At 48.3% G+C, this 20,340-nt stretch overlaps 1 protein-coding gene across 9 annotated transcripts in view; it reads right to left on the bottom strand.

The window, feature by feature from the left end:
- The window catches only part of Smoc1 (SPARC related modular calcium binding 1), a 165,330-nt gene that overhangs the window by 81,627 nt on the left and 63,363 nt on the right, over window positions 1-20,340 (bottom strand). For all 9 annotated transcript variants that reach the window (XM_037210682.1, XM_037210684.1, XM_037210683.1 and 6 more), the window contains exon 2: window positions 1,147-1,312. In XM_037210682.1, coding sequence (XP_037066577.1) covers window positions 1,147-1,312 — 166 coding nt within the window. The remainder of the gene's footprint in view (window positions 1-1,146; window positions 1,313-20,340) is intronic.

Genomic DNA, 20,340 nt, shown 5'->3' with positions numbered 1-20,340 from the left:
GGCTGCCCCATGGCAGGAACACTGAGCAAAACCCTCCAGCTGGGGGAGGGGTGGCATGCCACCACCCTGGCCAACAGTAAGAACACACACACACACACACACACACACACACACACACACACACACACACACCAAGCCTGTGCCCACAGACGGCCGCTTGAGCTCACCTTCCTCTTAATGCTGTACTTAGAAAAGTAGAGGAGAAGCAGATTAGCCCAGGCTCTGCTTTTCTTTTCCTCCCAAATGTCCCTTTGCTCATGGGGTGAGGGGTAGTTTCCATTTCCATTAATTTTCTCGGACTTCTCTAAAACTAATAAATCCAGGAACGGCAAAAGGAGTGTGATGGTGTATGCCTTTAAGGCCAGTCCTAGGAAGGCTCTGATAGAAGGCCTGTAGTCAGCCTGGGCTACAGAGTGAGTGCCAGGCTGGCCAGGGCTGGAAAGCAAAGCTAGAGCTTTCTTGAGAAAATCCGGTGTCTGGGACAGCCTGCCAGCCTCCTGCATTTCCTGTGGTGGCTTTAGGCAGACGAGGGTCGCAAGCTCAAACAGCTACAGGACTCAGGAAAGCAACAGAGATTCTGTCTGGGAAGAATCACATTCAGTGCTCAGAAGCCAGAAAGAGGACTGGGGATTTTAGCAAACCAGAAAGCAAGCTCTGCTTCCGGGGCTGGAAGCGCCTCAGCTCTGGGGATGTGTTGCTTTCCCCGAACAAACCTGATAGTGCCAGACCTGACGATTTTGGGAAGAGAGGAACAGAAGGCCAGATTTGCTGTTGCCGTGAATCTCCCAATGTTTAAATGTTATCTCAAAAATACTTTCCATGTTTTAAAACAGATCAAACAAAAACACTTCTGTGAACCAACCATTTGGAATCCCTATTCCAGGGCCAGCAGTAATGTACTGTGTCTCCACTTTGAAACAAAACCACCAGCAAGACGCTGCCAGAGAACGCCTGTGCTCCTCGCTGGTGGCGGTGTCTGAAGGGCAGGGAAGTGCTCACCTCTTCAGACACTACACTCTTCCTTCCTTCACACTGATGGAAGCCACAGAGGGACACAGAGCAAAGGCATCCAAGCTCCCATGGGGCTATCACAGTGCAGGAGCTGCGGTCCCAGCAGCCTTTGCTGGCCGAGTGCGGGTCACTCACCTTTGCATCTCCCTCGATGGACCACTCCCAGGGCTGGGTCTCGACACTTGGCTCTCTGGTACTCACACGTGGACTCATAGGACCTGCCATCAGAGGCACAGATGGGTTTGGGTTGAGTCCTGGAACAGTGGAGGTTGCATTGAGGATCACGGTCGCTTATTAGAAACTACATTAGGAGAGAAAAAAAAAATGAAATGGCATAGAGGTTATTTTTGCAAGAAAATTAGGGAGAAACCTACGGCTTACAGTATTGGCTTGTCCTTGGTAAGTAAATTCCTGATAAATCCTGTTATAAAGCCCTAGAGATAAAGGGACCAAACAGATAGCAAGTCTATCTGAGGAAGACTCCCTGTGTACATCCTAAGGATAGTGAGGTCCGTTTATTGACCATAAACAGGCTCTGCCAAGTGGTTCACATGCAGGATCTTGTCATTCATCACAGCTACCCTGTGAAGGAGAACCCCTGACTTTGTAGATAAGGAAACAGCAGCCCGGGAAGGTGTGACTGGACCAATGTCACACCGCTGTGAGGAGTGGGGATCTCAGTCCACGCCTAAATCTGTGGGAAATAAAATCAAAGCTTTAACCTGTAAGACAGTCATCTTCTCCACCTATAAGGATGGCTATTGCCACCACTGTTTAGACATCCCTAAAAACAAGAACACAGCCTCCAATTTCTGTGCGGAAAGCTTTATGTATTAAATAATAGCATTAAACCCCAAATCTATCTCCTACCCATTGCTCTCTAAGGGAATACATAAGAGCTAAGTGAATTTCGGTAAGAAAATTATTTCCTGATTTCAGATCCGGCAATGATAATAATCAGCTTGGGAAACACTGGAGTCAAACAGAATTCTTTAGGATCGGAATTCTCAGACACCTTCAACAAACCCTTATGCGCTGCGACCCTCCAAGTCCTACAGTGACTTAAAGATAACTACAAGTCATTCACCACTTTGCCTGTTGAGCTGTAGGATCTCGGTTATTTATTTGACCAGTTAAAACCTGTGGAAGTGATGTTCGGAGGCTTTCGCTACGTCATAAAGCTAGGTTCTTGCAGCTTCATGCTTCTAAGGTCAGCACGTGTGGAAAGCACAGGAAGTAAAGGAGATCCCAGGCACAGGAAGTGTGAAGGGGAAAAATCCTTTCGATCACTGTGATCCAGCTGTCGGCTGACTGCAACCCTGGGAGATGAAAATGAGAAGGACCACCCAGCTGAGCCCAAGTCCTAAAACAGAACTGGAACTGGCCCTGCTAATCCACTGTTTAGAACTGGTACATTTTGTGGTTTTGCCAAACAGCAATTAGAAGTAGGACTAAGAAGCATATTTGACAATGAATCTTCCAGACTTATCAAACCAGAGACCCCTTTGTCAGTGAACCACTGTTAATGGCTGTAATTGTTCAAGTACACCCTATGAACTTCTTTCTGCCAAGTGGCCCCCCGATGAGGCCATCTGGGCCTGGAGCGGGACCCACAGGAGAGCCCTGGGCAGACACTGTATGTAGTCCAGTGGTCCTCAAACTTCCCAATGCATGTGGCCCTTTAATACAGCTCCTCATGTTGTGGTGACCCCCCTAACCATAAAATTATTTCATTGCTACTCCGTAACTGTAATTTTGCTACTGTGATGAATCATAATGTAAACATCTGATAGGCAGGATATCTGATACGCAACCCTCCCCAGGGGTCATGACCCATAGGTTGAGAACCACTTCTGTAAGCTCTCTCAGTGGGATCCGAAGGCATGATGCCTGGCCGGCTCATGAGCATACAAGTGGCTATGGGCACTGTTGGTGTTGACAGTATAATTGCGCCAGGCGAGCAGATCTAGAAGGTACAAGTACAGGAGTATCTTGGATGTGCTGTAGTCCCACTGTGCGAAGCAAATAGGTAAGAGCCTGATAACACCTTCACAGAACCACAAAAAGGAAATGCTGGAAACAACCGCCCGCCGCTGCCGCATACATTTGAAGACCCCCAGGGTGTCCATTATTTCACAGAGCACACCCGGCTACAAAGTCCCACCAGGACCCTGTACTAGGGAAGGATTCTCGGTGCAGGAGGGCAACCGTGAGGAGGGTCAGTGTGGTTTGGTCTCTCAGAGGCCTATGGTTGCTACACTGAGGGTGCCTTAATGGGAACGGAGGGAGCTTCAGCCTCTGCAAGCCACCCTCAGCCCTGGATCCCTGCCTAGAACCCTTGAGGTGTCCAGCTGCCACTGGGACAGATCAAAGGTGTTCCCGGTAGACAGTATGTGACCCCAGGCCCCTCCCCGGCCTCAGTGCTAGCATCCTGTACCCCTTGCTTACCACTGCTTGCTTACCCGACCTCTCTGATCATCTAGCCAGCTCTGTTTCCTTCCCCCCGGCCTGTGGATGTGCCCCACCTCCATCTGCTCGCACCCTGCTCTGCCTTTGGGCTCCACCTTCTTTTTTCGGAGGCTTCTCCAACTCTCACAGGCAAGGACAGTCCCCATCGCTCTCTCTCTCTCTCACAACTCATGCTTCCCATGTGGTCTGAGATGATGAATTTATTTGTGTGACTTGATTGATAATGGGATCCCCCCAACCTGAAGCTCCAAGACAAGAAGGATCTAAACTGTTTTGCTTGGAAATGCATCAGAGCATCTAAGCACAGCGCTGGACTGTTTGACTATGTGTAGAACGAATGCAGCCATTAGGGGTACTTCTCACATGGAATTACCTCGGAACTGAACTGTATAGTTAAAGGCCTCGCCTCCCTCTCAGATTCCCATCACCAGGCTCTGAGCTCTGACTTCCTCTAGCCATGCCTTTTCCTCTAACCTCTCCATGGCAATACAGCAGGCAGAGGTGGCCCAGAGCTCCCTGTCTTGATGCCACCTCAGCACAAGAAGGCTCTTGAGGGCAGGGTTATCTCATCTCAGGCTCTTAGCTCCTGACTCGGAGCCAGATTTTGGGGGGCAGGGTGGGTGTTCCAGGGTACTGTGTTGGTCTGCAGCATGGGCAGCAGTGTGGCCTGGCAGTCGGGAGCGTGGAGGCAGCTCATGGGCAGAGATCCCAGCACCCACACAGACACGGTTGAGCCTTGGGGAAGTTGCCTGTGTCTTCTGGCCCTGCGACAATGTTTTCGCATCTGAAACAATGAGGATACTAATGCGCCCCGCCTTGTGTCACTGTGAAGATCAAACTAAGCTAACAGCGCCTCAATCACATGTAGGGTTTTTTTTTTTTGCTCATCTTTGAAATTTAAACAGTGTGGTTTTCTTCTTAAGGGAACACACCAAGGGAGAGACAAAGTTTCTTTTTAAAGCAGCAGAGGTTGCCTTGTCTGCTCGGCGCGCTCACAGAGGACAGCTACAGGCGTCACCGTGGCATTGAACTACAGGTCATAAATTCAGTTTGGAAATGGCTTGTTCTGAGCCAAAAGAGACTCGGGGCAGCTGTGCCAGAGACCAGCCTGACAACAAGGGGAGCACTCTGTCTGCAGACAGACAGGTTACAGAGCCTCAGAGCCCCACCTTCCCAGCCCACAGAGGTGGTCTCCGTGTCAGTGGGGCTCCCACAAGAGGCCTGTCTCAAATTTACTGGCCCCTGGGGTGCTATAAAAACCTCAGGGATAGCACAAGGCCGGGGCTGAAGACCATCTCCAACCAACTATAGACCCTCGTTTTGGTGTGTTTGGGGAACTGTGTGTTTGTGACTGCTTTCAAAACACAGGCTGAGCTTTATAAAATGGGGCTTCAGTCGGGTGCCTCTGCCCTCACAGAGAGATCAGCCTTCATCCTGGAATATGCAGAACAAGGTGGTCCTCCCGTCTACTCTGTAGCTGGGGTAAGGGGAGGGAGGACACTAGCTGAAGAAGCCACGTGCTCCACACAGACACTGCTCGCGGTGAGCTCCCGCTCTAGAATAAGACGCCCGGTAAGCAGCACCACACAACATGTGAGCAGGGGCGCGAAGACAGAGACAAGGTGCGATCCTAGAAGCTTGCCATACTACAGAGCCACACAGTTCCAAAGACCTTTTCCTGATGATCGAATGTTCTGTGTCCGTGCGGTCTAATACAACGGCCACAGAACACACATGATTATATAGCAAATGCCATTAAGAGACCAGATACTTGGTTGTGTTTAATTTCAGATGGCTATGTGTGGATAGTAGCTACCATCTGCAATAGCCCAGCCATGAAGTAAATAAACTGGGAGGATGAGGGGGAGGAGGGGGAGGAGGAGGGAGAGGAGGAGGAGAAAGGGGGAGGAGGAGGAGAAGGGGAGGAGGAGGGGGAAAAGGGGAGAAGGAGGAGAAGGGGAGAGGAGGAGGAGGAAAAGGGGAGGAGGAGGAGAGGAGGAGGGGGAGAGGAGGAGGAGGAGAGGAGGAGGAGGAGGAGGAGGAGAGGGGAGGGGGGGGGGGGAGGAGGAGGGGAGGGGAAGGAGGAGGAGGAAGAGAGAGGGAGAGGGAGGAGGGAAGGAGGAGGAGGGGGAGGGAGAGGAGGGGAGGGGAAGAAGGAGGAGGAGGAGAAGAAGGGGAGGAGGAGGAGAGGAGGAGGAGAAGGGGAGGAGGAGGAAAAGGGAGGAGGAGGAGGGAGGAGAGGAGAAGGGGGAGGAGGAGGAAAAGGGGGAGGAGGAGGAGGAAGAGGAGGAGGGGGAGAGAAGGAGGAGGAGGGGGAGGAGGAAAGGGAGGAGGAGGGAAGGAGGAGGAAGGGGGGATGCTCCTTCACTGAGTTTGTGCTTGTGTTTCCTGAGACAGGGTCTCACTATGTTACCCAGTCTGGCCTTGACCTTGCACTCTCCCGGCCTCCTAAGTTTGCACGACCATATCCAATCTCCACTGAGTTCTTCCTAGAGCCGGGCTAAGACTTCTTGAAAGAAAAGAGATCTTGAGAATAATTTCTGCATCCTGAACATGGACAGTAACTCAGGTTTGTCGTAGTCCAAATGAAGTCTCCAGGGTAGTTTTTTTCTTCCGTCTTGCAGGTCACAGGAGGTACAGGCCAGAATCATTGAAAAGAGCCATGTTTATGGTCAGTGCTCACGGCACACAGATACAACTCAGAAGAACTGAAGCAACCAGGATTAGCAGGAATGTTTGGTGATGGTCGTAGGGCCAATTATTCTCCCCCAATGATCCACTTAGTCATTTCCCTTAAGGATGAAAACTATATTTAAAAAAAAAAAAAAAAAAAAAACCTCCTTCCGAACTAAGAGACAAGCAAAGCAAAATAATAATAATAATGATGTTAAATATGATTGCATAATATAGAAAACCAAACAAAGGGGCCGGACAATTGTGCAGCTGGAATTGTCTCTCCCACCCCTTCTCCCTGAGGACTGGATAATTCCGAACACTTTGTGTTGTGCTCACATTTGCAAAGTGGGACAGACACTTGACATACATATAAACAAGTTTCCCTCCCATTAAAAAAGCCACTCCCCAGGGGCTGCCTCTGCCACAGGGAGAAAATAGGAGCAGACAAAAATCAAGGCTAGACCAATCATCCCTTCCATCGGAAATGAACATATTCTGGTCCCTGCCTTTCAGTCTCCAGCAGAGCAAAGTGAAACACCCTGCTGCAGCTTCTGCCAGAAGGGACCACCCCAACACCACAAGCTGTGTCAGATTTGACTGGCTGCCAAGTGTTCATGACAATGTAGTGAACAACAGAGCCAGTCTGGGAGGAGATGTTCAACTCTTCCCAATACAAACAGCTCTATAGCCTTAACTTCCACCTGCTATTTTATTATTTTCTCATCATTGTGGTGTGAGTGCACGTGTGTGCGTGTGCTGTGTGCGTGCGTGTGCTGTGTGTGGTGTGTGTGTGTGTGTGTGTGTGTGTGTGTGTGTGTGTGTGCAGGTGCCTACAGAGGTCAGAAGAGGGCATCAGTTCATCTGGCACTGGAGTTACAGGCAGTTGTGAGTTGCCCGTTGTGGGCTCTGGGAACCAAATGTGGGTCCTCTGGATAAACAGCAGGCATTCTTAACCACTGAGCTCTCTCCAGCCTCATACCCCAACTAAATTTTTAAACAGGTGTTTATCCACTAACAACGATGTTTTTCTACTTTTTTCAGCTGTTAAGGAAGTGTCAGAACCCCACTAAACAATCTCGTCAGTGGGCTTGGGAAAATGCAGCCTACATTATAGAGGAGTGATGCTTCTCTTTGTAATTGCATACTCAAAAATCACAAACTAAATCCAAACTAATGTGAGGCTTTTTTCCTCCTGAATTCACATATATCACAGCTCCTTTTTCCTTTCATTTTCTTTTCTATTGTTAGACAATAAACCACCCCTGAGTTTAATAGCTTTGAACAATTTGTTTCTGATAACTCTGCAGGCCGGCAGGGCTCAGCTGAGAGCTTCTTCTGCTCCACATAGTAGCAGCAGAGGTTGTGAGCTTGACCGCATCTGACCGGGAGCTGGGCCGATGCTGGAACAGCGTGCAACTCTACTTGCTGCCCGCATCTGGGATGTCTGGAATAGCTGAGGGTCGGCTAGCACTCCCTCATCCATCGGGACTCATTTCGCCCTTTACCTGTTTGGCTCTCTGACTGCAGTCTCCCCTTCCCATTTAAGTCCCAGTTCCACACGAAGCACTAGAACGGTAAGAGAGCTAGGCAGTGGTCCTGCCTCAACTGAATGTACCAGGCTTGGCTGTCCCCCCATGGGAGAACTTATCCTTTTGGAGGAGGGGAGGAGGGGTGGGTTGGGGGGCAGTTAGGTGGGGGTGGGAGGAGCAGGAGGAGGGATGAGAGGGGGATCTGTGGTTGATATGTAAAATGAATAAAAAAATTTTTAATTAAAGAGAGAGAGAGCTAAGCAGGCACTTGCTGCCAAACCTGATGACCTGTCAATCTCTGGAACCCACATGATGGAAGAAGAGAAGAACTCCATGGGGTTGTTTGTTCTCCAACCTCCATAGGCACGGCCCCTCCCACATATATGAATAAATAGATTTTAATTAAATACAATTTTAAATAGTAAATGCTTTCATATTTTAAGCATTAGCATCCTTGGAGTTCTTACTGTACTATGTTCACTGTCTATCAAAAACCCTCAACGTATTACATTAACACTTATCAGCTTACATGTCTATAAAAGACTGAGTCTTATTTCTCTTTATATATATAAGGCATAACACAATGTCTAACCCAAAGCAGTGGCTCAGTGCAGGTCTGAAGAATAAACAGATCAACATCAAGCGGTAACCTAAAATGTCATAGATAAGAAAATCCTTTCATAAGTGGCCTTGCTGGAGGAGGTGTGTCACTGAGAGACGACTTTGAGGTTTCAAAAGACTTGTGCCATGCTACATGTCTTTCCATCTATCTGTCTATCTGTCTGTCTGTCTGTCTATCTATCTATCTGTCTGTCTATCTATCTGTCTGTCTGTCTGTCTATTCTCTATCCCTATCCCTATCTCCATCTCTCTCTAGCTCGTGCTTGTGGATCAGACGTAAGCTCTCATCTACTGTCCAGAGCCTGCCTGCTGCCCTGTTCCCCACAATGGTCACGGACTCTAGTCCTCTGGAACTATAAGCCTCAAAGAAACACTTTCAAGAAGAAGAAAGAAAGGAGGAAGAAGGGGAGAAGGAGGACAAGGAGAGATGAGGAGGAAGAAATCAGGAGTTGCTACCTTCCTCTGACTTGCTGTAAAAAGAGATGTTTCTTGTTTAACCTAAAAAGTTTAACGCTTTCAAATGTACAGACCGTTCTTTCCTTTCTGTTACAGAACATCTGCCAGGTAAGGAAGTTCATACAAAAACAATGTTCTTCCCTGCCCCCAAATTTAAGGAAAAGGAAAGTTCCCAAGTCACTGAAAAGAAGGTGTGTGCCATTGTGGCTGAGATCGTGTGCCTGTCCCAAAAGCAGTCACTGGATGATCCTGACATTCAGGCTCCCTGAGCATGGCCTCACTCTCTTCATAGAGACCTGGGGGAAGTCTTGGCACCATCCCGGACGTGAGACATCTCACCTTCAAGTTAGACTGGACGCTGAGACACCTCTGGTTGCTGAGCCTGAGATGAGCATATGTCAAGGAGGAAAAGCAACGGCTATGCTGTGCGGCCCACGTCATTAGCACGCTGGCTTCTCTGACAGCTGCCGTGCACATGCATTTGACTGAGAACAACGGCCACATGATAAAAGAGATTCCTTTTTCAGCCAGTTTTTTGATGCCCTGAATTCATTTTTCCGCAGATGCAGTGTTGTCATTAACAGTGAATTATCTGCATCTGCAAATGCCCGGTTTACCTTCCTGGGAGGAAGGGAAGGTGAACAACCCTTCGATGTGCTTGCTGGGTAAATGAGGAGCCCATCACGATTATATAGCACAGCTGGATTGCTCCTTCCTGCCTCAGGACTCTGCACATGCTGAGCATCCTCCATGAAACATGCCTCCACCTCACAGACTCCCACGTCCTCCTCTTCTTCCGGCAGAAATGCTGCTGCCTGGGGCAAGCCTCCATATTGCCCTCTTACTTTTCACTCTGGCCTATGATTAAAGTGATCGGCTTCATTGCACTTTTCTTGTACACTAGGTTGAAAGCTCCCCGCATGCAGAACCAAAGATCTGGGGATCACACCACTGGATGCCCAGTATCCAGCAGGAACCTTGCCCCAGACGGGCCTTACCTAAACATTCACGAGTGGATAAATGGAGAGGAGACCGCGCACAAGAGAACTCAGCCAGTCCCATGATACAGCCCTCTAGGTCTGATTTGGTGGCCCAGAGTCTCTCACCTCACGCCACGGCCACCCTCAGCATAGGGATGTCGGAGGCAGGCCAAGGGGCAAGGGCCATGCTGAGCTCTTGATCAGAGAGAAGAGGGCAGGGCTCTGGAAGGGAAAGAGCTTCCCTAAGAGAGCTCTTTTCCTCAAAGCTCACCTCAAGATTTTAGCATTTCTTGGTAGTAAATTTGCTACCAAAAGGGAAAATGGTCCTCTTGGAGTAAATTCCTGGGTCAAAAAGGGAAACATTAACTCAGAGACACCTACTACTATGGAAGCATAGATATACATATGCATATACATGTAATACATGTATACACACACACACACACACACACACACACACACACACATATATATATATATATATATATATATATATATATATATATATAGAGAGAGAGAGAGAGAGAGAGAGAGAGAGAGCACTAAAATGAAGTCACCCTATAAAAGGGCAACAATGCCCCTACTAGACAACACAGGCTAACAAATAAAAAGCCCAATTCTAGGAGTGAGTTGCCTCTTTTAGAACTGTTGGCAAGTAAGCCCCCATAGAGCCCTAAATGTTATAGGCTATTGCGATTACCCTTCCTCCAGAACTTGACAGCAAGATCCTAGTGCTGAAGATGCTACATACTGAGTCACAGAACACGGAGAAATCAAACTGTACTCCCCTGGAAGCTTCCTCACTACCGGCTACCCTTCATAGTGTGGAAGGGTACTAAGCGTGCGACCAGAGGACAAAAATAATCATCAGTCTCATCCAACGAGGAACCCTGCAAACTACGATAACAACTGGCATGGCAAGACATGCCCACTGGTGAGAAAGTGGCATGGACATTATGGGAGTGACCAAACCCTTTCCAACTGCATTTAAGTCCCGCTACACAAGACGAAAGCCATGCCTGGCAGCATTATCAGGCCTGAATCTAGACAGGTCATAGGCCCTAGAAGAGAACCTACTGCTATTATGCGGCTAAGTGGACATAGTATTAGGCTGACTCCCAATGACATAAGAGCTATACCCATAGATTAGTGCATTTCTCAACCCTCGTCGGAGAAGCTTCTATTTGCGGTAGACTGGTGATTAGCATGGAGACTCACATCAGGTGAAGCTGCAGAGAAGGCTGAACCCCTAGGGGCATCTAAATCACACTCCCTCCTCCCAACGCTCCAAAATCATTACAGAAGAGGGGATGGAAAGAATATAAGGAAGCTGTGTTCTGAACACAGCAGGGCAGTTGCACATATAAACTCCCCAGAGTTGTGACAGCATGCACAAGATTTGCGCAGACTCAAGCCAGGCCAAACCCTGGCATGCAGAAATGGGGTGGGCACAGTTACCCGCTAGCAGAAGAGTTATTGGCAATTAATAGCTACTGGAAGAGGAGAGTCAGTTTTGTTTTGTTTTGTTTTGTTTTGTTTTGTTTTGTTTTGTTTTGTTTTGTTTTGTTTTGTTTTGTTTTTAAGAGTGTAGTTCCTGGTGGGTGGGCCACACTCCAGTGAAAAACCACACATCCAAGCGTGTATACACAACACAAATTGGACTGGTGGGCTTTAAGAGACAGACAGACATACAGACAGACAGAACCCAAAGTTGAGTGGGTAAAGAAGGGGGTATGGTATAAGTCTGGGGAAAATTGAGGGAGGAGGTGAATATGACCAAAGCACGTTGTACAAAATACTTAAAGTGGGGTCCATCTGCACTCTCTTCCACTGCAGCCAAGGGATCCACTGCCTGTTGCCACTTGACTTTACCATCTGTAACAGCAGACCTTGGCCTCTTCCTCCCAGGCCGCATCATTGAGACAAAGAGCAGTTTCCCGTTAAAGCGTCACTCACCTGCCCACTGTCAGATCCATCGTCCACGTTAAAATCCACATCCCCACTTGAACGGGCTCTCACTCACCCTTCCCTGACCCTGTGACCACCGCACTTACACAGGCACACAGGAGGGCCCTGGCCTGCAGCTTCTGAGCGGGGCTGGTGGAGATGGAGGGGTGGAGATAAGGGAGGTCAGAGGGAAGGGGAGGCCTGGCAGCATGCTGGTCTGCTCTTCCTCGGCACACCTCCACCACCGGCCTGACAACAGCACACCCCCCATTAAAGGGCTTTTCACACTGCTGAGGGAAAGCAGACGCACGCACACACACACACACACACACACACACACACACACACACACCTCTCCAGCTGTGGGGCAGCTGGAACCACTTCTGTTGTTTTAGCCAGGAGTGGCCTGACCTTTGTCACCCCACCACCGCCCCTCCCCAAGGGGAGAATTTAATGGTCACTTCACCCAGCCAGCCAGCTTCCCTCCTTTGCCACCACTGTGACCATCCAGAGCCCTAGAGATGACGAGCCGAAGTCAAGGAAGGAGACGCTTTCACCAGGTGCCACCAGGGAGGATGATGTGGGGCTCAACAGATGTGAGGAAACAGCTAGGCCCTGGACCTAAAACGACCCCATGTTTCAACTTACATCTACCACATCTGTACCCCAAGACCCGCGTCCTATACCAGCCACAGAGGCGGTATACACATAGTGTAGGTCATCAAATTTCCAACGAATTATTGTTCTAAGTGAAATAAGCCAGACTCAAAATCTACATAGCAAATGATTCTATTTCTATGATGTTCTGGAAAAGGCTAAACTAAACAGACAGAAATCGGATCAGTGATTACCAGGGCCTGGAAGGGGAGGAGCGTGGAAATGCGCTCTCTTTCTCTCTCTCTCTCTCTCTCTCTCTCTCTCTCTCTCTCTCTCTCTCTCTCTCTCTCCCCAGTGGTGGTTGTTATACAACTATGTTAAAATTCACAGAAGGGTGTGCCTAAAAAGGAAGATTGCTCTTCAGGTAACTTATATGTCAATAAACAAAAGAAGAAGAAGAAGAAGAAGAAGAAGAAGAAGAAGAAGAAGAAGAAGAAGAAGAAGAAGAAGAAGAAGAAGAAGAAGAAGAAGAAGGAGAAGAAACACAAAACTAAATAAAAATAAATCCTAAGAATGTTGGCTTTGAAAGGCCCCTCAGAAGCCCTGCCCCCACCATCAGTACTCAGAGCAGCTTCTAGACTTCTCCATGCATATCCTTTAGTCACAAAGGCATCACACTAGGTACGCTGGGGGTTATGAAAATAAACAAGAACATAGGCTCTGGGCCCAAAAGCTAATCTACTTGCAAAGATGGAATGCGTGCTGCCAACTTAATGGGAACTGCATTTCTGAAACCAGCATCCAGGAGGCAGAGCCCAGGTCTCAAGCAGACCAAAGGAAACAGTGTGTGAAATGGAATGCTGAAGATCCAAGACCCCAGCTAATTCTCCCAAAGGAAAAGACAGCGGGGAGAAGGAAGAGAAGAAGGATGTATCCAGTCTGCAAGGAATTGCTAAGTATCCATGACATCCCATGGCTGTGCTGAGGGCTGGCGACGAAGCAGCTGCCTGGGTTCTGTAGAGACCCCAGTGAGAGATGAATTCAAGCTGGAAAGATCTGGGAGGATTTCTTAGGGAGGGGGTTGTAACCTGGGTCATGAAGGGGTTCTACAAGTAGACAGGATTGTCAAATAAAAAAAAAAAAAAAAAAAAAAAAAAACCTCAAGTAATGGATACAAGGAAGTGCATGCAGAGCAAGCTGATTTCAAACTGCAATTCAGAAATGACCTTCTGTGGAAGAAGTAAGACTCTAGGGCCATGATGAACATGACGTTCATTGTACAGGGTCCTAAAAACCCAAAGCTGCCCCTTTTTTTATTTCACCTTTAAACAATTGACAGTCATGGAAGGGAAGTAAAGGGCCAGATTAGACCTGAGTTCTAGAAACATCCAGCAGGGCCAGGGAAAATAACAAGGAGGTTGACCACAGCAAAGGGAGAGACGAAAGTGAGGGAGTGTGCTTAGGCTCATGAAGTGGCTAGGTGTCACAGGTAATATGCATGGCAAACCCGAAGCCATGGGCAACCTCCAAGAACTGTGGCCTCACCACAGCAAGCAATGCCTGAGACTCAGTCTGACTTTCGGAACCCAATAACCTGCCTTCTCCCCGGGAGCTGGTTATCTCAGGCTCAAAAGCAAATGTACCAGGAGGAGTCTGAAGCCACGGTCACCCTAAGAGCTCTAGAAACTAAGCTGCTATTTGCAGGGGAAGGGTCTGCTGCTTCCTAGACAATGTTTCCATCCTTCTCTGTGGGGCTTCCAGGAGGCCGGGAAGGGAACAGTGGGATGCTATCAGCCTTGCCTTTTCACGGCTTCCACTCCCTTTGGGTTTCAGTCTTCTCTGTGCACCAAGAGCATCGAACCTTTTTATCACAGAGGGAAGCATTTGTTTCCATTTCCCGGTCACAATCCCCAATCACTAACTACCTAGTTAAAATCCCCAGTCACTCCACACCATCCAACAGAACTCAAGAAACAAGAGGTGCCGAAAGCCATGTGCCCACCCCTCCTCGCCCCTCAGACTCTTCCAGCAGCATCAAATAAAAACTCTTGTTTCAAATCAAATAAACAGAGGTCTCTCCAGAACCCAGGACCCAGGTTTTTCTAATCCCATCAGACCATTAGCACTGGGGGACAGCAAAGATTCAGTGGATAGTATGAGCAGGGAGCCAGGGGGTGGTCTCGTACTTGGGGTCATCCAAGAGATTGTGGATTATATAAGGGAGGCTTGGCCTTGTGGGGTGCAGAGAACCAAGTTCCTGGGGGCCTGCTTGGTTCTAAGTGCTCTGCCCTTCATCCTTATGACACACACCTGGCAACAGGGATTGCTAAACTGGCATTATCTCACCAGTTGGCAGGAACAGCTTATTCAACCATGGCTAGGGCTCCTTACAAGGTTATCCTGAGAACCTCAGCCAGTGCTCCCCAGTGATGTGTTCCAAGACTCCTCGGAGCATTGCTATGAAGTATCTACTGTGCCAGTGAGCATCCAGACTGCTGGCCATGCTGGGCAGCATCGCTTGTCCCTGGGGCACCATGCTCTATCCTACCGTCATTGCGTTTCACTCCCAACGATATGTATGTAACGTGTGTTTCACACCTGGGAGACGAAGGGTTTAGTCAGCACTGATGACCATGGCTGAGGTTGATCCCAATCCAGCTGGATTTGGAGAATTCAGAAATAAACAGTATTGTTGACATGGGGAAGAGACACATGGATGAGATTCCGGGCAAAGTGGGAGGTATAGAAGCCTAAAGGGGTGTTGAAAAGATTAAAGACCCATTGAGAGACTCTGAGCACCCACAGAGCTGTCTCAGCCTACGTGACAAAGAGACACAGAAATGATGTAGAGCCCTGTCCCCACCTCGGCATGAAGTCCAGGCCACTCTGGCACCTGAATCAACAGCTTTAGCAGTGGCTGTAAGTAGTTCCTCTGGCATATACCTATGCATTCTCATGGTAGGAGAGCCAGCAATGTGTCCCTTGGGCAGAGGGGAAAGGTGTGACCTGTTTGTGGACGTGTCTAAGTCTCCTTAAAGTAAGGAACAAGAGGACTTACTGTTTGAACAGCTGAGGGTCTTGAAATCATTGCACTTTGGAATAAACATCAATGTAGCACCATATTGTAACCACAAGTTGGAGAGATAAAAATGCCAGCTGGAAGAAGAGTTGCCAGGGGATCGCAGATCTACTTAGCAGGCTATAGAATTCAGGCAGGCAGCCTTGGATGTAGGGAGAACTTGCCAGAGGCCTGTGTAGGAAATCCTCAAGGCATCCGCAAAGCCAGAGCCATTTTTAATCCACCCTTTAGTGAATGCAGAGAGAAAATGACTCTCCAAAACGACTGCATGGGAAAGAGTGGTTATGCTTTCAGGATGATTAGAAAAGAGAATGCCTCAGTCACTTGCCATACAGCTGAAAGAAAGCTAGCAAGGGTGGGAAGGGGGAGGCTGCAGGAGGTAGGGGTGGAACAGTCTCTCAAATAAAAGGGCCTGTCCATGGGCTGAACATATAAATATCCATTCTACAAACACATGACCGTATGCATGTGTGCAGATGGCCGCGTGTACGCATACGTGTGCACAGATACACACACACACACACACACACACACACACACTTTTAGTACTGCCAAACAATAGCAATGGAAGTCTGTCACCCTGTCCTTATGGATCTGTGCCCTTGGAAGTTGCAATAGGGTCCCCCCAAAGAGGTGAGAAGAGATCATATTTCGTGAACCCTCATGACACTCACAGAAGTCACAGATACTACTGGTCCCTTCTTCACTGGGCCAGCCATACCAGGCGGGTCCCCACCTCATGACCTTCCCACTGCCAGCCTAACCTAGCAACCGCCCAACAGCATCCTGTGGACTGGGCCACTTACCCTGAAATACACTCCTTTCTCATCCTGACTTTAGCCCTCCAGGTCCACCACTTGCCGCTGTTCGTTTTCTGACCTGAGAAGGTGTGTGTCTGCTCACAAACTGAACGACAAGCCTTTTCCCTACCACTCACTGTTCTCACTGACACGGGACCCCAAACGGCCTCACTCTAGCCTACCACAGTGAAGACCTGCATAAATCCTACACGGAATGACGAGAGAAGACGGGGGGGGGGGGGATCACACTTTTTCAGCCCCTGGGAATAGTTTCGTGGCTCTGTCATGACTGAATGGAGAAACCGGGATGCATCCAGTGTCACAGGATCACCACTGGTGCACATTTTACAAGGGCGCGATCTTGAGGCCCCCAGAGAGGCTCATCTCCATCCCCGCTGCATGGTGACGTATTTTCACTGGCAAGGAGGATGACAAGGAGGATGTGCTTTATCCATAGCACTTGAAGAAATCCTCTCGCTTCCAGCCCTAAGCCCTGGGGATGACACAGCAAAAGCAGAAGAGAGAGAAGGAAATCCCAGGCTCTGTTAGTTTTATTGGGGCATTCTGCTGAGGGTATATGTGTAAATCTTGTTTCCTTCTCCTGCAATTCCCGCCGTCATCTTAAAACCCTGCTGTACCGGAGCCCAGCTCCAGATCATCAAACACAGGAGCACCTGTGTGCCTACATACACATGCATAAATCCACATGGGCACACCCAAAAGGCCTTCAAAGTCACTGAGAGGAGAAAGAGAAGAAAGAAGGCGTCATCTGGCCCATGCGAAGCTTCTATACGCCACGGAAAACCAGGGGCTGTTAGACCGCCTCCAACTGAAAATCCCCACTGGGTCCTCAGACAAGGATTGATTACAGCTGTCCAGGGCCCGGTGTCTTACTTCACACAAGTGTGAGGCTGTTCTGAGCAGGAGAGAAATCCTGTTGACCCAAACTGGGCCACGGAAAAGTAAATAGAACCACGACCAACTCGCAGGCAGGAATGGTGGGGGTGGGGTGACCTGTGGAAATGAAAGCAAACCCACTCCTGAAGAGAAAGAACCAGTCTCCCGTGTCCTAACCCTTTGAGTTCCCGGCCAGAGAGAGCATCTTTCCTGGAAGAATGGAAACCTGGATTTGATTGTTGAAGACCTTTTTTTTTTTTTTTTTTTTTTTTTCCTGTTTTCTAGGTATTTTAACACTAAGGTTCCAGTTGCCCACAAACACGGGAATAGACTGCATGACAGGAATTAGCTTTGCACTTAGCAGGTCCCATCTGTCAAACAGTCTTGGGAAGATGTGATGGCCAGGGTGAGCGGAAGCTGCTCAAGGGAGCCTGCAGAGGCACTGAGCAAGACTGCTCACTCCCAAGGATCTGAGCTTGGCTGCTTTCAGACACCAGATACTGTGCCCAGGAAGACTCAGTACTAAAGATTCTCAAGCTTCTGAAGGATTCTCAAATATTAACCAGGGCAAGCTCATATCACAAAGTTAAAAGTCAGAGCAGAGCATCCAACAAACATAGCTCAATAATTTCTTTGCACTTCTTGTCATCTTCAAGTTTTGTACAACATGCCTTTTGTATAAGGATGAGAGTGGGAGAGACCTACACAAAACTCCAAGTGGATTGACCCATGCTGCCTTTAATATGGGTTGCTTCCAAAGTCCTGTCTCTCCCCAACTCTAGTTCACCTCAGGATCACCCAAATCCAACAGTCAATGATCCATTCAAGGCCAGGGATTGGAAGATACTTTTCCAAACTTGAAGTAGGACAAGAAGGAGGCCTTGGTTTGCCTCTAGGAATCTGATTGGGCTTCCCATCCTAGGGCATCATCCTCAGCAGCTCTCATGAGGTCGGTGCAGAGCCAGGCAGAATCTTCCCCATGTGGTGTCACTAGTTCTGTGAGCCCAGGTGATGTCTCAGGCATCACTGAGTCACTCTGTGCTGCACCTGGCACAATCTTTTCTACAGAAGCAGCACTGGGCACCCCTGCCACAGCCAGGATGGCCTCTGAGCTCTCAACCCAACCGAGTACTGTGAAGGTCTGCCAGGAGCATCCAGAAGCCCCTCAAAGGCACATTGTACCCTTATCAGCCATCACACTAGAGGTAGAGATGGATAGCAAATGTTGCCAGTTTGGGAGATAGGAAGGACATGAAAATCACATGGTTAAAAATGAGACCTCAGGGGACAAGCAGCTCTGGGTGCAGAGTTGGGAGAGAAGCATAGAACTATCCTTTCCTGAAGATGCCCTTGGAGCAAAAATTCCTTTGTATGTACTTCTTTGCAAAATAATTCAAACTCTGCAAAGTAGCTTTACATTCTAGCCTCACAATTTGTCCCATTCATTCACTTGACCAATACTTAGCAGCCTCTCTCTGCAGGCCAGGTAGTGGGTTCAGTGAGGAGCACATATGATCCTCCTGAGCTGCAGTGAGACTCCACAATCCTTGAGTTCATATTCCATGTGTACGTGGATGCTTTTAGTTACTTGGTACCACTAAGCTACTGTGTTATGTCCCAAGCAAAGAGCTCAGATCACTGACGAGCCAAGACACTCACACATGATAGAGTCTTTGGGAAATGTTCATCTTGGGCACACAAGGACCCAAGTCCAGTCCTGATCACATACAGAACAGGTCAACTCTAATCTAAAGAGAAACCAGAAAACCAATTGAAAATAGAACTTGGGGGCCACCAGGTAGACTGCAAGAGTTGCCCAAGTGTGTCAGGATAGACAGGCTTTGTCAGGACACAAGGCTGACTGCCCCCTAGTCCGGCCTCCAGGAGGACAGTGTGAGGATAACATGTACTAGAGCACTTGACCCTGTCAGAAACTAGTTTTTACAGGGGAAACAGAAAAAAAAAAAAATGTGTGAGTATATATGTGTGTGTGTGTGTGTGTGTGTGTGTGTGTGTGTGTGTGTGTGTGTGTGTGTAGAGGCCAGAGGTTGACATCAGATGCTCACCAATTCAGCTAGATTGGTTGGCAGTCAAACCCCAGGAATCCTCCTGCACCTGTCTTCCCAGAGCTGGGAATACAGATCTGCACCCCCATGGCTGGCTTTCCTGTGCACCCAAACTCAGGTCCTCGTGTTCACAGAGCAGTTTACCAGCCAAGCCCTCAAAAAGACAACTTTTAAATATCCCTTTATCCCCACTGAATATAACCCCCATGGCTAACGATGTTATACATGGTAGAAGCAGTTTGGGGTTTGATATATTCTATGTGCCAGACCTAAATTTATGGCAGGGAGGGGGTGGCTCAGCATCCACTGGAAAATAGCCCCCCCACACACACACACATTACACATCAGTACAGAAGCTCCAAGAAAGGAGACTAGGTTGATCTGACCTGGACCATAAAACAACTAATTGCAGGGCTAAAATTTCAAAGCATTCTGCAAGGGATCTGGAGAGAAAGAGGTTACCATCGAAATAAATTTCAGGAGGTTTACTGTATGCTTTCCATGTGCCAGGCGCAGGGCTGAGCGCTTTAAGTAAATGATTTTAATGGATCCTGACAACCCAAGAGGCAATTTCTTTTTTAGATTTATTTATTTTACGTATGAGTGTTTGGCTTGCATATATATCTGTGTACCACATGAGTACCTGGTATCCTTGGATGTTAGAGAGGTGGTTGGATTCCCTAGAACTGGGGTTACAGAAGGCTGTGAGTCACCGTGTAGGTACTGGGAATTGAACCCAGGTCCTCTGCAAAAACAACAAATGCTCTTAGCCACTGAGGCATCTCTCCAACCCCACACAAACGGCAATGTTTTGTATGCCATTTTGTAGATTGAAACTGAGAGAAATCAAGCAATTACTCAAGACCAAAGCAGTCAGAATTTAAACCTAGACCTGTGACTCTATTACATCATGATATTAGAGACCGAAGTATGTCCCAAGAGACCTAGTCCCCAGCCCTGGACTACACGAGACTCGGCAGCTTCAAATTTTTATTCTGATATGGTTATATCCCTGCATAATTGAGTAAAGAAAAGACAAACTGCTAATAACCTGTGGTGGTATTGTGTTCACCAAAATATTGTGTACTCTAATAAATTTATCTGGGGTCAGAGAACAGACAGCCACTAGATACAAAGGCTAGAAAACGGTGGCACTCACACCTTTAATCCTAGCATTCCAGAGATAGAAATCCCTCTGGATCTCTGTGAGTT

The sequence above is a fragment of the Peromyscus leucopus genome, chromosome 14 (assembly GCF_004664715.2).
Source record: "Peromyscus leucopus breed LL Stock chromosome 14, UCI_PerLeu_2.1, whole genome shotgun sequence".
In the NCBI taxonomy this organism is placed as follows: Eukaryota; Metazoa; Chordata; class Mammalia; order Rodentia; family Cricetidae; genus Peromyscus; species Peromyscus leucopus.
This window is presented reverse-complemented; position numbering and strand designations above follow the sequence as displayed.